The following is a 17,674-nucleotide window of genomic DNA, read 5'->3' as shown; positions in this document are numbered from 1 at the left end:
TTACAGCTGTACAGTCATACACAAGTCATAGTTTTATACAATTGAATAATCTTTTTTGTAAACTGAGCTAACGAGTGAATTATGCATTGACACTCTGTAATAAAATCATAAACCTATTGATGACATAATTTATGGTTTCATGGCATTTTTTTATGAGCCCAGTCCAAAGTACACCAAAGTTTTTTTAATTAGTTTCTTTTTTGTAGGGTGATTCTGATCGCTTTGTTAGTCAGGTCACTATCACTAAAGGTAAGCAACAGACTTTTGCCAAAATCTTTTCTGGCCGACATGATTCAGCACATTCCGTTAAACCTGCGCTCACGCTACGTCTTCTGCACGGCCCCCATCAACAAGAAGCAGCCATTCCTCTGCACTTGCTTTCTCAAGGTACCGACGCCATGGCGCCCTCTGGTGCCACCAAAGTGTATTTTAACTGCAATAAAACAGACATCCCTGTTATATGCACGTATTCACTTAGGTTGATAGCCTTTACCTCAGAGAAAATGTCAAGGCAGCAATTAATCTCATTGGCCCCTCCTGTTGTTTCTTCATTAAGATGCAACCAAAATCACATTGGTTTACGGTGTTTATTTTAAGCATGCTCCAATCAGTGACCACTTCCATCACCACCATCCCCCAGCTCAGCCCCTTTGGTGCTTCAGAAGTGACGTTATGTCCCATTGAGTATTTCCTCATGGAGTTGTATTTCCAGAATGTCCTGCCTATAGTTGGTAGTCTATCAGGTTTGGACGTCTGTTGGTCTCGCTGCTGTGACCTCCTAAAGTGCCTGTCTTTGCCGTCACATAGGGTCAGGGGTCCTGTAGTATTTGTTTTCTAAATTTAGTCTCCTCTCTGTTGGCAATGTTTATGTATGTCTATTTTAGGATGTGTTATCTTGACTTAATCAACTGGGAAGATTACAAGAGCGTTGGGGGTTATTATTGCCTAATGTAGAGCAAACAGGCTCTGCACTGTGCTGCTCAGTCATGATGGTCCTGTAGAAAAGAGCAGTTTGTTGTCATCACCTCACATAGCCTACTGTCACCTGGCTAAATTGCTGTTAAACGGTGATTAAGCTGTTGGCTGAAAGAGTTAGGGTTTAGAGGCACTGGTAAGACTCCTATGGGAAACGCGTCAAAAGGAAAGGAGACCAATAAGAAGAAGAGATTTCCATCAGAACTGGCTGTGTTGCTCCAGTTGAACACTGTGTGTTTGTGTAGCCTATGTGTGTGTGTATGCTGTATGATGCTTTAAAAACTGTATGGCACCAAATATATCGGGTCTGCCTTTTTTGGGCATTTTAGGGGGCTATGGTTATAACTCAAAACCACTTAAATAATAAAAAAAAAGAAAGCTGTTTTGTCACAGTTGACTCCCTTTCTGACCACCCACCACATACTAGAACCCTTTCAATCAGGTTTTAGATCCCTTCACAGCACAGAAACTGCCCTGCGTAAAGTAACTAATGATCTGCTCCTCACTTTGGATTCTGGTGATAATGCCATCTTGATATTACTTGACCTTAGTGCTGCTTTCGACACTGTAGATCACAACATCCTCCTCACCCGCCTGGACCAGCAGGTGGGTATCAGGGAGACTGCATTACTTTGGTTTAGCTCTTACCTTAAACATAGGACTTTCTCTGTCTCTATAGGCCAGTTCTCTTCATCATCTGCCCCTGTCTCTTATGGGGTCCCTCAGGGGTCCATACTGGGTCCGATACTATTCACCCTGTATATGCTCCCACTGGGTGACATTATAAGAAAGCATAGCATCTCTTTTCACCTCTATGCAGATGATTCACAGCTTTACCTGCCATTAAAATCTAGGGACTCCATCCAATCTCTCCTGGTCTGTCTTGAAGACATTAGAAACTGGATGGCCAACAACTTCCTCCAGTTAAATGGTGACAAGACAGAAGTCATCATTTTTGCCCCCCCCCCAAGGCAAGATGCACTACTCTAAATAATTTAGGTTACCTCACTCCATTTGTCACACCCTTCGCCAGAAACCTGGGTGTCATCCTTGACTCTGAACTCTGTCTTGACAAACAGATTAGTAATGTGGTCAAAACTAGTTTTTACCAACTTAGAGTGATTTCCCGCCTCAAAACCTTCCTATCTCATAAAGACCTGGAGATAGTAATTCATGCCTTTATAACATCACGGCTGGATTATTGCAATTCCCTCTACCTCGGCCTCCCCCACTCCTCACTCAGACGTCTACAGCTGGTCCAAAATGCAGCTGCACGTCTTTTAACTGGCACCAAGAGGTGTGAGCACATCACCCCCATTCTGGCCTCCTTGCACTGGCTCCCCATTCATTTTAGGATACAGTTTAAAGTTTTATTATTTGTTTTTGAGGCACTCAATGGGCTGGCCCCAGCATCCTACATCACTGACCTTGTACAGCCACATTCAGTCCAAAGGTCCCTCAGATCCACTACCAAAGGGTTTCTGCATGTGCCACGCTCACGGCTCAATCAGAAAGGAGACAGGGCCTTTGCTGTCGCCGCTCCACGTCTGTGGAACCAGCTCCCTCAGGACATTAGATCCGCCCCCTCTATTTCTGCCTTCAAGTCTAGGCTAAAAACCCACCTTTACTCCCTGGCCTTCCTTTCCCCCTGAACTGTTAACCCCCTGTTCTTGTCTATGTGGGGTGTCCTGTTATTGTATTATTGTTATACTGTATTATTTGCCTTTTAGTGTCATTGTAAAGCACTTTGGTCAGTTTATGCTGTATATAAATGTGCTCTATAAATAAAGCTTACTTACTTACTTACTTACTTACTAAATGTCCAAAAATCATCATATAAAGGAGAAGCATTGAGGTTCCGGTGGTGTAAACTGCATACACCAAGGTAGCACCCCACCTTGGACATTTCCATGTCAGCTCCACACAGGAGAAGTTACTATTTTCAGTTACGTTCACTTCAACCCCAAAAAGAACTTAGTTAACCCATTTCATCTGAGAGGATGAGCTTCAGGGGTCACATCCACAAGAATAGAACTCCAGTTTCAAAATACATGCCTCGGTTTTTTTTTCTTGTTGGTAAACACGATACGAGTCAGTAGTTTACAGCAGTACAGTCATACGCAAGTCATAGTTTTATACAATTGAAGAATCTTTTTTGTAAACTGAGTTAATGAGTGAATTATGCATTGACACTGTAATAAGATCATAAACCTATTGATGACATTGCATTTTTATGAGCCCAGTCCAAAGTACAGTAGTTTTTTAATTAGTTGTCTTTTTTGTAGGGTGATTGTGATCGCTCTGTTACAGTCAGGTCACGATCGCTAAAGGTAAGTGATAGACTTTTGCCAAAATATTTAAGTGTTGCCTCCTCATCTCTTTTTCTGTTTGCTAAAGCGCCATGTCCTAAATCAACACTGGGTACCATGGATACCATCGTTTTAGGGCCGGCTGAGTCCAAAGCTGTTTAAATCACTACTGTTAATCGCTCATATCAAAACAACTGTTCTTGCCTGCCATAGGTAGGTAATGGCAATGTAAGTGCGATAAGGTTTCTCACAAGATTTTCACACACACATCAGAGTGCCTATATGAGATGCATTACTTCAGGTAGCCTAAGTTTTAGGAATTATGACTTGTAGCACATACAAATTCACAACAAATCCAAATGCATAGATTTTCAGTAAGAATGTAAGCTGAGTTAACCTCAGAAGTAGGCCTACAGTGTGTTTCTGGGGAGTTTCTTTCCCTAGACATATTTTTTACCTCAATCTTTACACAATAGACACGTTAAGTGTTTATACAATGTTAGTTTATATTTGGCTCCATTGTTCTTAACATGCCCTCAGTCTTCATCTTGCCACTACACTGATTGTTTGTTCGCTCAGGAAAGACCTCTGACTGGACTAAAGGCAACGGCTCCCTGCTAGGAGAGGTCCAGGAGTGGTTGGTGGAGTAAAGACTGGGCCATTAATTATTGAGCTGAAGGAGAGAGGAGAGGAGGGGAGGGAGGGCAGAAGCTTAAAACCTCAGCACTGAGAAAAACAGCCCAGAGAGGGAAACTCTCCCTTAATCTCACAGAGGCTTAACTGAAACACGACTGAGAACTTGAGAGCTTCAGGTTTCAAGTGCACAAGGAGAGACGTAACTGGAAAGTGAATTAGAGAATAGGCTTTTTACACTCAACTGAAGCTTTTTTTTTTAGCAGCACTAGCTTAAGGAGTCAAGATGTTTGCAGTGCACTTGCTCTCCTTCTACTTCTCCAAGCTACAGGAGGACCAAATCAAAAAGGTGAAGTGTTTTCACATTCTTTAGTTTTATTTTCGTTATTGTGAAATCACCAATTGTTTGTGTGTAATTACTCTTTTGGATGTGAAAGGTGTGATCCCAACTGTTTAACTGTATTCCAGTTGTTGAACACGCATCTCTGTACTGATTCTAACTTGAAACTTCAATGAATAGTGACAAAGGAAGCAAATTAATACTGATAATAACAAAGCAAAATAGTTTCAATGAACATGTTAGTCTAAAAGGCATCTTTTAAGTATAGATTCAAACATGTCAGGTGTGCCATATATTCCTTACATGATTTGAATGCATTTTGTCTGGATATTCTTTGATGAAAGCGTCTTGGAAATATCCTTGTTCTTTCAAATTGAATCTCTAAACGAGGCATCTGAACAAAAACATTCTTTACTGTCAGTCTGCGTTTGTATAATCCCTCTGATACGTTTGTCATTGAGGAGTTCCTCGCCTACAGCCGATGATGAGTGGCGATCCATTTCCTACTGTTCACTGACGAATCATTAACTCCTCTGCCTCATCAGCCCATGTGGGATGATAGTGGAAATGCCAGTGAGAGAAAGGACCTTGCCCTGTGTGCTTCAGAGTCAGACTCACTCTTTTTCCAGTGAATCGGATGAAGGGTGTGATGTGCATTATGTACATGGGTTGAGTTTTTGCATTGAATACACTGATAAAGTCCTTGTCAGTAAAGTCAAGGCTGTATAATAATCCAGTGGTTCATGTGAGAGTTGCCTTCAGTTTTCCACATGCTTTGCTTTGATCATTGCTTCACTTTGTGAAATGTAAACCAGTCTGTATCGACAACAAAGCTCTCCAGCTCTCTTCCTGTCTTTGCCTCTCTCTCTCTCTCTCTCTCGCTCTCTATCTCTCTCTCTCACACACACACACACACAGACACCCACTTGACTATTAAGTTTGGTTTGATGTCTAGCTTCAGGAAGTTGAGAACAAGGCCAAAGACAGCAAATCTTAAAACCAGACAACTGAACTACCTGCTTACATAAAGGCAACTTCAAATGACTGAACACAATGGCTGTTGCTGTTTTGGATTTGGACAAGAATTATTTTAAAGTTGTTGCACATTAACCTAACAGTGTTCCCAGCATTCATTTTCCAAATGTCAAGTCTGTTTAAATGACTAAGAGAAGAATAACACCCTGTACCTGTAGAGAGCACTGACTTCCTTTAGCAGACACTGAACATCTGATACCAAAGTTACATTACTATAATGCTTCATGCAACATGAGCCCACAGAAACCATCACTGGAGAATATTTAAGCTGTGTGTATGTGTGAATGGTTATGTGTGCAAACATATATATATATATATATATACATACAGTATATGTTTGCATATCGATGCTATTTCACATCTATAGACATAATTGCCCAGGAAAATGTGCACTGAGAAAATGCTTCTTTGTCTGTACTGCATTTCATGGTAGGCTTAACAATTCTGTAGATGTCTCCGTGTCTCAGTGTTTCATATCAGCGTATATCAGAATAGTTTATGTGCTAGTCTCTGATCTGAAAGGGTTGTCATTTTCTTTTGCAGGTGGATAGGTTCCTGTACGCAATGCGCCTGTCAGACGAGCAGCTGAAGGACATCTCAGCTCGCTTTCGTGCCGAGATGGAGAAAGGCTTGTCCAGGGAGAGCAACGCCACGGCTGCTGTGAGGATGCTACCGACCCACGTGTGCTCCACCCCAGACGGCTCAGGTGAGAAGCCAGATCCCTGTGAGAAGTCAACATAAGTGACATTCTTCAGATGGTTTATAGATCAAAACTATTTACCTGTTTACTAGTCAGAGTTCTTACCTTTTCAACTTTGGCCGAGCACTTTTTTTGTGGTTAGGAATGTGTAACTAAATAAAAGAGGGCAGATTAAAATGCCTCAATGAATTCATTCCTTTAACCCTTTACAATATGAGCATTTTGATTAGCAGATTGTGACTAGGCCGTTTTAAGATATTTATCATTGTAATGAAAGAATGTATAGGCACAGTATCATGTGTTTTATATACTTTGTCAATGAGAAAGTTTCTTCAACATCCTACGAAATGTCCTCTGGATGCCATTCCAACCACCTTTCTCCGATCTATCTTACCTGCATATCATCAATGCTTTGCTCAGTTTGGGAAACTTTCTTACATCATTCAGACAGGTTCAGGTTACTCCTTTGCTTAAGAAAGTTTTACTTAATCTGTTTTATGTGAACAATTTGCTAGACCCAAAGCAGTCCTGTTTAAAAACTGGTCATTCTCCTGAATCTGCTCTTTTTCTTATGTGACAAATTGAGAGTAGCGAAACCCTCTGCTCAGTCATCAGTTCTGATTTGACTAGACTTGTCATCAGCCTTTGACACAGTTAATCATGACATCCTGCTTTCTGTGTTGTCCAAACTGGGAATTCCAGGGAAATAATTTAATTGGTTTGAATCATACTTCCGTGGACATTCGTTTAGTGTGTCTTGGCAGGGTGTGTCAAAATCTCACCACCTCTCCACTACCTACCTCAGGGGTCGGTACTTGACACCACTCCCTTCAGTGAGATCATACGTTTCCATTGGTTCTCCTACCACTGTAATGTGGATACTCAACTGTGCTTGTCCTCTCCCCTGGATGACTCCATAATATCGTCTCAAATTTCTGAATGCCTCAGTGATATTTTAGTTTATTTTAGTTCAGCTCAATCTTTCAAAAACTGAGCTTCTGGTATTCCCAGCCAATTCGGCTTTCCCACAAAATATTAACATCCAACTTCGTTTCATCTTCATTGACCACAACTAATTTGCATGAATTTGAGGCCAGACCCTGACTCACACAATATGTGACACAACTTCTTCTGCAGGCCCTAGTTATGTCTAAACTAGACTATTGCAATGCAATTGTACCGGGCCTGCCTGCATGTGTAGTGAGACTGCTGCAGATGAGACTGAATGTCCGTGCAGTAGTCTTTGACCAGCTAAAGAGGACACATGTAACTCCTCTGCTAGTCACCCCTCACTGGCTCCCTGTTCCTGCTAGAAATACATTTAAATCTCTCACTCTCACCAAAAGAACAGCCACAGGATCGGCACCACCCATTGAAATGCTATGATTCAGCTCTTTTCCTCTCTTGACCACTTTGCTTCTCCGATGAGCGTCTGTTGTCTTTGCCTTCTTACAGCAAAAAGAGATCACAGTCAAGACTCTTTTCGTTCAGGGCATCTCAGTGATGGAATTACATACCTAGTACTGTTCATTCCAACAACAGCCTTAGTACATTCACAAAGCATTTTAAAACTCACATTTTTGAACAGCATCTGTTTAAGTCATTTGTTTAAGGCATACTTTATAAATGTAATCATAATTGTAGTTTGGTATCTGGTTTTATTTGGTACTATTATTAACAATGAGATATTATTATTGTTGATGGTTTAAGTGTAATTTAATTCTGGTTATTGAATTATATCTCATTGTTGTTTTTACTGTTTTTTAATCTGATATATTGTAATCTGATATATTGTCACTTTGAACAAAAGTGTTTGCTTAATATCGTAACTATAACGTATGGTGATATGAGCAAAGATTTTTGATGTGTTTTGTGTGTTTATATTTTCTCTGAAGAGAAGGGCGAGTTCCTGGCGCTGGACATGGGCGGCTCCAAATTTAAGGTTCTTCAGGTAAAGGTGTCTGAGCACGGGAAGAGGAAGGTTCAGATGGAGAGCGAGACCTACCCTATCCCTGAGGAGGTCCTCAATGGCAGAGGCACTGAGGTGAGATCTCCTTACATCTTCATGGCACAGTTATCTCACACAAATGTATTTATACTATAAATATTGAAGATATGTAAAAGAGTTTCTCTTCTCATCAATGGTCAGCCTCATGATGTCAAAAAGGTTGAGGGTAGACTTGCAGCAACACCCATGGGAAGAAGATCTTACAATAAAAAGAAGCAAAAAGATTGCATTTGCATGGTAATTACGTGTCACTGTAAGATATCATGACATGCTCCATCTTTCAGCTGTTTGACCATGTAGCCGAGTCTCTAAAGGCCTTCATGCAGAGGAATGGCATCAATCAAAAGAAGAAACCCCTGGGCTTTACCTTCTCTTTTCCATGTGCACAGTCGAAGCTGAACGAGGTATCGTGCTATGCTACTGTAACTGAAGCATTTGTCTACTATAGATAGCGGTTGGAGGAACCTTCCTAGAATGACCATGCTTAGCGATTATCTTGTTGTCATGAAGGCCTGATAGCATACCATACTAGATAGTCCTTTGAGCAGGTGGGATGGAGTGCTAGAGTGCACTGTGTTTATTTTCAGGGTGTTTTGCTGTCCTGGACAAAGCACTTCAAAGCCAGAGGAGTGCAGGGTACAAACGTTGTGCAGTCCTTGAGAGAGGCCATCAATAGAGTCAGGGTAAAGGGGACATTTTCTTTTCTTTTCTGTTACTTTATACATACTACATTATAACAAAATAAATGTATTTTAATATATAGATAAATGTATAATTTTTGCATCAAAGTTGACTGTGCCTATGAAATCTTGTTATATATTGAAATGCCTAAAAGCAAATCTGCCTAGTTTCATAACACCTATTGGTCTGAACATTTGGCTAGGATATTGATGTTGATGTGCTGGCCCTGGTGAATGACACAGTGGGCACCATGATGACTTGTGGATATGACGACCAGCGCTGTGAAGTTGGTGTCATAGTTGGTGAGTTTACGTTTAAGTGCAGCATTCAATATCAAGTCCTCCATCTCTCAGAGAACTGAAGACATAATCAACATCTTTATTGCTCCAGGTTTATATTTTTTCTAAATGTCCTTCTTCCGTTCTTCCTCAAAAAATCTTGAGGGAAACCAGCCTTATCCAGGCTAGGAGACAATCAAATTTGAATTAGAGGATCTAACTATTTCTTTCTGTTTATGCAAATGCAATTGCTATTGCTGTCACTAACCAACGCCCTGGGTGGCTTTGTCTTAAGGTACTGGGACCAATGCGTGCTACATGGAGGAGTTGAGACACGTTGAGCTGGTGGAGGGAGACGAGGGCAGGATGTGCATCAACACAGAGTGGGGCGCCTTTGGGGACGACGGTGCACTGGATGACTACATCACTGGCTTTGACCGCGAGATTGATGCAGCGTCTTCAAATGCTGAAAAGCAGCTGTAAGTATTCCTTAGTTCATCAGGTTGACAATTTCAGCTCTTCGAGTCTTCGTGCCTCTTTCATAAAGAAATGGATCTTAATGCATGGACTTCCTTGCATATATAACCTTGAATACAGATCCTAAAATCAGACTTCCTTCCCAAAATGGATGGACATACAGTATCTCTCCATTGTACACAGATTTATTGGTAATTGCTAAATTGCTGCCGCCAAACATGGCCTCGGAGGCTTGAGAAATAAGTAACAGTGTTGTGGCCTAACATTCCCGGCACTGGCTTGAGTTACTGACACACACATTCTGTGCTGGTCTGTATCTCCAGGTTTGAGAAGATGGTGAGTGGCCTGTACATGGGAGAGCTGGTGAGACTGATCCTGCTAAAGATGGCCAAGAAGGGCCTGCTGTTTGGAGGAGTCATCTCCAATTCCCTACGCACCAAAGGCAAATTCCAGACCAAACACGTCTGCCAGATTGAACAGTAAGAGGACATTTCATCCACCTCACTGAACTGGCTCACCCCTCCTTAATGGAATGTGTTCAGTGTATATTACCAACGTGATTCTCTGTTTAATATGTTAGCTAAAGTATAAAATAGGACGGGCTGTTGAAGTAATCTGATGGGATTTTAAAGGTACAAAGATGGGCTGAAGAACACCAAGCAGATCCTGACAGAGCTTGGGCTGCAACCCTCTACAGACGACTGTGTCGCTGTGCAGCAGGTCTGCACCATAGTGTCGTTCAGATCGGCCAACCTGTGTGCCGCGGCCCTGGCTGCCATCCTCACCCGCATCCGAGAGAACCGCAAGCTGAAGAGCCTAAGGACCACGGTGGGAGTGGATGGCATGGTCTACAGAATGCATCCACAGTACGTACACACAGGATGTGATGTTTTCAGAAACCAATGCACTGTCCTTGAAGTAGAATGGAGTAAGTTGTGTACATGTAATTAACCAGAATTTGAATACTACAGTGGTCATGATATTGCGTGTTTGTAGAACTTAAATAAAGTTGTGATGCTTGTTAAGGCTGATTTCATGAGTTAAAATCAAGACCAAATGTCAATCTTATTACAGTTTTATGATAATGTGATGACACATGCTTCACCCCAATCTCCTCAGGTATGCCAAACGGCTTCACAAGGTGGTCCGTCGGCTCGTGCCTGACTGCCACGTGCGCTTCGTGCTGTCAGAGAGCGGCAGTGGCAAAGGTGCTGCCATGGTGACGGCTGTGGCTCAGCGTCTGATGTCGCAGCGGCAGGAGATCGACGACACGCTGGCCACCTTCAGGCTGGACCAGGAGCAACTAAAGCAAATGAGAGACCGCATGCGGGTGGAGCTTGAGAGGGGGCTGAAGAAGGACTCGCACAGCACGGCCTCCGTCAAAATGCTGCCCTCCTACGTCTGCCGCACCCCTGATGGGTCAGGTGAGAAATGCTGGACTCGGGTAACAATGTCCCTACCATAAGGGTGCAGTACTTAAGGCTCTCTTATCAGTTTCTTGATCTGCAGGTTAGGATGCTTTTGATGAATAGAATCCCTCTCACTGTGCCAGTCAAACATTAGTGTGAGGGGATGCACTAAGAGAATGAACTATGATACTGTCTGTCAGTTCCTAATGATAAATATTTCCCTCAGGATAAATAAAGTATCCATCCATCTATATATCTATGTACAGTTTTCCTATACTAGCTTTTAAAATGACAAAAAAAGATTATTCAACTATTGTTCAAAGTGGAGATGCAATTTCTGAAACAATGTGTCCTGCAGGAAACAGGAGTTTGTCTGGCACTGATGTAAAACACAAACATTTATTTCACAAGGTTCCCATCAGGAACTATGTAGTTCAAGATTCCACATTATGTTGCAGAGACGGGGAAGTACCTGGCCTTAGACCTGGGGGGAACTAACTTCCGGGTGCTGGTGGTGAAGATCAGGACTGGCCTGCGCAAATCTGTCCGCATGTACAACAAGATCTACGCCATCCCTCAGGAAATCATGCAGGGCACGGGAGAGGAGGTGAGGGGTGGATGGGTATCTAAGTAGTTAACTGTAATAGTATCTCATCTGGATTTCATCACTATGGTAGAGGCAGTTGAAGACAGTTCACCTCAGTGGCAACAGGGAACCTCTTATCATGTTTTCCAACCCTAAACAATAGCCTGCTTGTTTAGTTCAGGGACCTTTTTGTGAATTACAGCCACTTATCTCATATGCTGGCAAATGCATACATACCATTGTTTGTGTTGAGGGTAGAAACACTGGTAATAATTTGAAGAGTTTGAAAAACTTTCAGTCTCTCATTGGATTATGTTCTCCTCTGTGTCTGTCCTTTAGCTATTTGACCACATTGTTCAGTGCATCTCTGACTTCCTGGACTACATGGGCATGAAGAACACTCGTCTCCCTCTGGGCTTCACATTCTCTTTTCCGTGCCGGCAGGCTGGCATTGACAAGGTAAAAGCCGCCACACATTTTATTTTCATTAATTTAGCAAGCCTATTGAGATTATGATATATTGTATATATAATTTAAAAAGCACACCTTTCTTACTGTATGAAAAGGCTATTGTAGTGTCTGTGTCTGCTTTGTGACTTTTTGTGGTCAGGTTTGTACGTTTCTCTCAATGTCTCTCCTTTGTGCTAACATTCCCAGGGGACTTTGGTCAGCTGGACTAAAGGCTTCAAAGCCACGGATTGCGTAGGAAATGATGTTGTCGAAATGCTGAGGGAAGCCATCAAAAGAAGAAATGTGAGTGCATAACTTAGAAAGATACGATAACAATATGATAACAATAGACATTTTTTTTTGTGTCTTGTAGAGAACTCCTTTTAGTGCATAGCGTGGGTATGGGTGTTTTAGATGGGGCAATATTGGACTAATGGTGATTTTACAATGTTATTCATATTTACTCATAACTATAATGTCTGCTTAATTTAAGGAATTTGATCTTGACATTGTTGCTGTTGTCAATGACACGGTTGGCACAATGATGACATGTGCGTATGAGGATCCCAAATGTCAGATTGGACTCATTGCCGGTAGGTTATCCAACAGTGGCCACACGAGTTCCCCTTGAAATGTTCAGAATTTCCCTGCTCCTTTCCCTGCTGTGTTTGTATCGTTAATTGTACTTTAGTTAACTTTACTTGTATAGTTTACGTAGAGACTGTTGTAAAACTAGAATGTAAAAATGGAATTGTTGCGAAGCTTATCCCAGCTTATGAAAGTACTTTCAAATTATTCCACTGTGCCTTTTATGGCTTACTGTAATTATTTCCCAGTACTTAATTCACACCTGAAAGGAAACCCAATTATGAGTTCTCTCTTGAGACACAGCCTTGTCAGTCTTCTCCTCTGTGCTACTTCAGGCACGGGCAGCAACGTGTGCTACATGGAGGAGATGAAAAATATTGAGACGGCGGAGGGCGATGAGGGGCAGATGTGTGTGAACACAGAGTGGGGGGGCTTCGGGGAGAACCTAGAGGACTTAGAGGGCATCAGGACCAAGTATGACCAAGAGGTGGATGAAGGCTCCCTGAACAATGGAAAACAGAGGTATGGAGCTCAGTACACCCTGCCACTGCTTCCTATGAATGTGCTGGTAAACATGCGTTAAAGCTGATTTTGTTAAAACAAATTTAGCTGGGAAAAGTGATAAACATTTGTGATAAACGTCACTGTTATCGTGTGTTCCTGAGTTTAGTTACTGTTGTTGCTGTGGTAAAGCAGTTGAGCTGTATAACCAGTAGAGGGCAGCATGATACCTATTACAAAGCTACACTACAACATTACATTTGACAGGAACACAAAGACAAAAGGAGGAAATTAGGCACTAAAATCTATTTGCTTAAGGTGCACTTTTCACATATTTGTGTGACACTGGTTGCAGGTTTGAGAAGATGACTAGTGGTATGTACTTGGGGGAGATTGTGCGACAAATACTGATTGACCTGACAAGCCGCGGGCTGCTCTTCCGAGGACACATCACAGAACCCCTGAAGACCAGGGGCATCTTCGAGACCAAATTCCTCTCACAGATTGAGAGGTGCAGTACTTTTGTGTGTCATAGTCTCTTGGCTTCCCTGAACACTATGTCTTCCAGAGTCATAGATGTTAATTAGATTGTTTTTAGACTTCAAGGTGGCCTTCAGTTACATAAACAATTAGGACATCTGTCTGTCTTTGTATCTATAATCACTAGGAAAAAGACTATTGTGTATTAAAACAAAATGACAAAACAAAATTTAGATATTTAGAACATTTAGAACATTTTGATACTACCATTGTCACCATATCTGCAATCGGTAAACTGTTCTGTCATATTTCAAGCATACTCTATCCTTCATGACTTGCTGGGCAAAGTGATCTGTTGCCTGTCTGGCAGTTGTGACCTGTATACCCATTAAAAATCCCCACTCAGTGATCGGCTAGCCCTTTTGCAAGTGAGGAGCATCCTGCAGCAGCTGGGCCTGGACAGCACCTGTGATGACAGTATCATCGTGAAGGAAGTGTGTGGAGCGGTTTCCCATCGCGCTGCCCAGCTCTGCGGAGCGGGAATGGCCGCAGTGGTGGACAAGATTCGTGAGAACCGAGGACTGGACCATCTGGATGTTACTGTGGGGGTGGATGGGACTCTCTACAAGCTCCATCCACAGTAAGTGAGGGGTTCTAATCTCATACTTCCAACCCTATAGCACATCAGTCTCTTTTTTCATTGCTAGTGGAGGATGGATATATACAATTCAAATTTTTCATAAACTTTGTCACATGAGGTATTAGTAAGCAAGCATGTAGTGAGATTGTTTGTAAATTGATGCACTGTCTTGGATGTAATACCCTGCTACTCAGTTATCAATTTCAATATCTGTCTTGTATTTCGGGTGACTTTTGTTATTTCCTGAATACTCTAATCAGTATCCAGATTCCACAGCTAACATGCTTTTGTCTGTGTCGTAGCTTCTCCCGGATCCTCAAGGACACAGTGAAGGAGCTGGCTCCCAAGTGTGACGTGGAGTTCGTGCTATCAGAGGACGGCAGTGGGAAAGGGGCTGCACTTATCACCGCTGTGGCAAAAAGTTGCAATGGAGAGACATAACATGAAAATGTCACGATGGCTCTGACCACTGGGAACGATTCATACAAAGCACACTGGAGTCTTCAGTCATTTGGGAAACTCTGTGGACACTTTAAATGCCACACCATTGACTTTCACTGTGGACGATTTTTTTTAAATGAATGTTTGGTACAGAATGTGTGAAGGTAAATCAGGGCCTCAGGAATCTCAAGATTAAAAGTGTTAAAGTGGCAAAAAGCAATTATCAAGCATCTATTCATGTTCTCTACATGTTTGTTGCACTTTTCCTAACCCCTTAAGAAGTATCAAAAACTATATCTCAAACGGTGGTATCTGTGGATATGTGCACTTATCTCAGGAATGCTGATAGTGTTTAGAGTTGTGAATGATATTTGGATTAGCTGTGGCATTGTCTTTTACAAACAAATGAAAGTGTTTTGTCAGGCTAACTGTAGGAGGTTGGAGAGGCCATCTAACACAGTGATAAAATTGTTAATGTTTGAGCTGGTTAGAGATTTTTGCGGTGTATATGGGCCATAAAATGGCTTTCAGGAAGCTACTGTTCTGTCTGGAGGCGCAACATGTAGAAGAGCAGCTCTGTGTCCTGATATATAATTACCTTTCCTGGGCCTAAATACAGCTGCCCAGATCAGACGGTCCTCATGATGCATAAATGCTGTCTTTGTGTTGTCAGGTGTTTGGCGCTGATGGTGAGGAGGCAGGGAGACATGTGGTTTGTGTGTGTGTGTGTGTGTGTGTGTGTGTACGGTGTGTGTACGGTGTGTGTCTCTGTGTGTGTGTGTGTGTCTCTGTTTGTCTGTGTGTGTGTGTGTGTGTGTGTGTGTGTGTGTGTGTGTGTGTGTGTGTGTGTGTGTGTGTGTGTGTGTGTGTGTGTGTGTGTGTTTGTGTGTGTCCAGCTTTGCGCGAGTGCACTGAAGGAATGGCTTGCAGGGGCCGAGGCAGAGGGGGGAGTTGGCTGGAATGGAATGCTATACACTATTCATCGGAGCCTTGCGTGTGCCCCTGATGCCGTCGCTCAGAAAGCTCCAAAGGAAACACGTTTCTGGGCCCCAAGGGCGTGCCGGCACCAGCCGCCGCTGAGACACACTTACCAGGATGTTAAACACTCCTTCTGCCTCCTGACAAGGTCAGAAGTGAACCGCACAGTCACTCCCCCAAGGCCAGTCTGGAGTGGCAAAGTGGCCTTGTTTGTTCTATTCGAAATCATAAAAGTTGGCTTACCTAAGATTGAAATAATTTCTAAAAGATCATTTCATTTTTGCTCGCTTTATTTGATACATACTATTTAATACATTTCATCAAATTGAACCATGTCCACCAAGTCTGCACCAAGCAATTGGCCCAGATACTTTGAATATCTAAATGTATTGTAGAATGCAGGGCTGTGCGCTCCCGTGTTTGTGTTCCGGGTATGGTGAGCTCACCCATAATTCCATGCCTGTAGTAGCCGTAGGGTGTAATGAGTAATTATATGTGTAATGTTTGAATTTAAAGTGGTCATTTTTCCTTCGTATGTTAATGTCAGCATGTATCTTCTGTTAGCGATTAATAATCTGTGTGTTGTGTGTGATGCCTCGTGTAGTTTACTGTCTTCTGTGTCCACCCTTACCCTGTAAACTGTGCCTGTGTCTCATTCTGTTTTCAGTTGTTGTCCGTCTGAATAAACGACATTGAGTGCCAAAGAGAAGCCTTAATTCAGCTGGTCATTACAGTGTTTTTTTATTCTGTGTTACACTAATCTGATTCTGCATTGAGCAACTGCTCTTTCTGCCCCTAGGCCATATTGATCCTGTAGTCCTAAAATAAGTCATTTGCTCCATTCAATGTATTTTGAATTACTGTAGACCCCAGACTGTACAGTTGTTATCACAATTCATATTTCACTGTTTGGGTAATCTGTAAAACATGAATACCCTTTGTTTCTTTTTTTAAAACAAATTTTTACTGTATTTCCAAATTTCATGTTCATGGTTTGGGCACCATATTATTCAATTTTACAATCTCCTTTGCCATTCCCCATTTTTTACTTACCCCTATTCCAGAAATGCCCTAACCCACACTCTCAGCTAGTCGTCAGGTGCTACCTCAGCACGTTCAGGTGCACGTTAACCGAGTTAAAGCTGAGGTGGGATTAAACTGAAGGGGTTTAAACTGGGCCAGTTGCACGATGTGTCACTCACAAGCTCCACGCACACTGCCTGCTCAGGAGGAGAGGAAACATTTACTCACCCTAATCCCTCCTGTCCTAGGATCAACCCAGCCACTGCACTTTACCAGCCATCTCCACACACACACACACACACACACACACACACACACACACACACACACACACACACACACACACACACACACACACACACACACACATTGCTCCACTGCATGCCTCTGACCCAAGGCCTGAGGGCATATGCCATGTTGAGGTCATAAGGGTGGAGGTGTTGGATCCTGGCAGGCAGTACTGATTGTGGACCAAATTAAAGTTCTGCGTGCAAGCAATCAGCTCAGCTGCAGGGGGTGTGGGAGAGGACAGGAGGGTGCTCCTGCATAGCCGCACGTCAACACAGGAGATGCACGCCGCCATGCATGCACACACACCAGTTGCTACGTGTTGGCATGCACACACGCATGCACATAGAGACATCCATGCACAGAGAAAGAGACAGGCATGGCTGAACCAAACTGTACCTTTGTCTTGATAGTGTGAAAGAGGTAATGACGTGCATCCATTTATCCTCCTGCAAAGCATTACCCAGTGACTAATAGATGATCCTATTCTAGAGGTATATTCATGCTCTCCAGTAAGCAATGCACTCCAATCTGTGGAAACTTCTTCAGTGCTTCCAGGCACTGTGGGATACATATTGTTAGTTGCAAATACTTTGCGGTGTTCAGAGATTCTGATATGTTCTGTTATTTCATCAGAGAAAGAAGGTTTCTTCTGTGCGTTCTTCTGTGTTCTGCATCCTTTTTGTTGTTGACCAACAATAAGAGCTTTCATTCTGAAATATCACAAGGGGGACCAGCACAAACGCTCAGAGATCCAAGGACTGTACGGTGCCATCGTCACGGTTCGTTTATGTAAAACCCCCCCACTTAAATCCTAAGGAATCCAATCTGTAAAAGCAAATTAGTTCGACTGT

General features: G+C 42.5%; 1 protein-coding gene across 1 annotated transcript; it reads left to right on the top strand.

The window, feature by feature from the left end:
* Positions 1-4,203: 4,203 nt before the first annotated feature.
* Positions 4,204-14,531, top strand: hkdc1 (hexokinase domain containing 1; the record flags this gene model as incomplete). Its single annotated transcript, XM_080848875.1, has 18 exons — positions 4,204-4,266; positions 5,836-5,998; positions 7,888-8,036; positions 8,285-8,404; positions 8,588-8,683; positions 8,884-8,983; positions 9,255-9,438; positions 9,760-9,915; positions 10,069-10,302; positions 10,556-10,860; positions 11,304-11,452; positions 11,771-11,890; positions 12,089-12,184; positions 12,375-12,474; positions 12,805-12,991; positions 13,326-13,481; positions 13,857-14,090; positions 14,393-14,531. The coding sequence occupies 18 exons, from the start codon at positions 4,204-4,206 to the stop codon at positions 14,529-14,531; spliced, it is 2,751 nt and encodes a 916-aa protein (XP_080705001.1).
* Positions 14,532-17,674: the final 3,143 nt, after the last annotated feature.

Source organism: Sprattus sprattus (genome assembly GCF_963457725.1).
Source record: "Sprattus sprattus genome assembly, chromosome: 12".
Lineage (NCBI taxonomy): Eukaryota > Metazoa > Chordata > Actinopteri > Clupeiformes > Clupeidae > Sprattus > Sprattus sprattus.
This window is presented reverse-complemented; position numbering and strand designations above follow the sequence as displayed.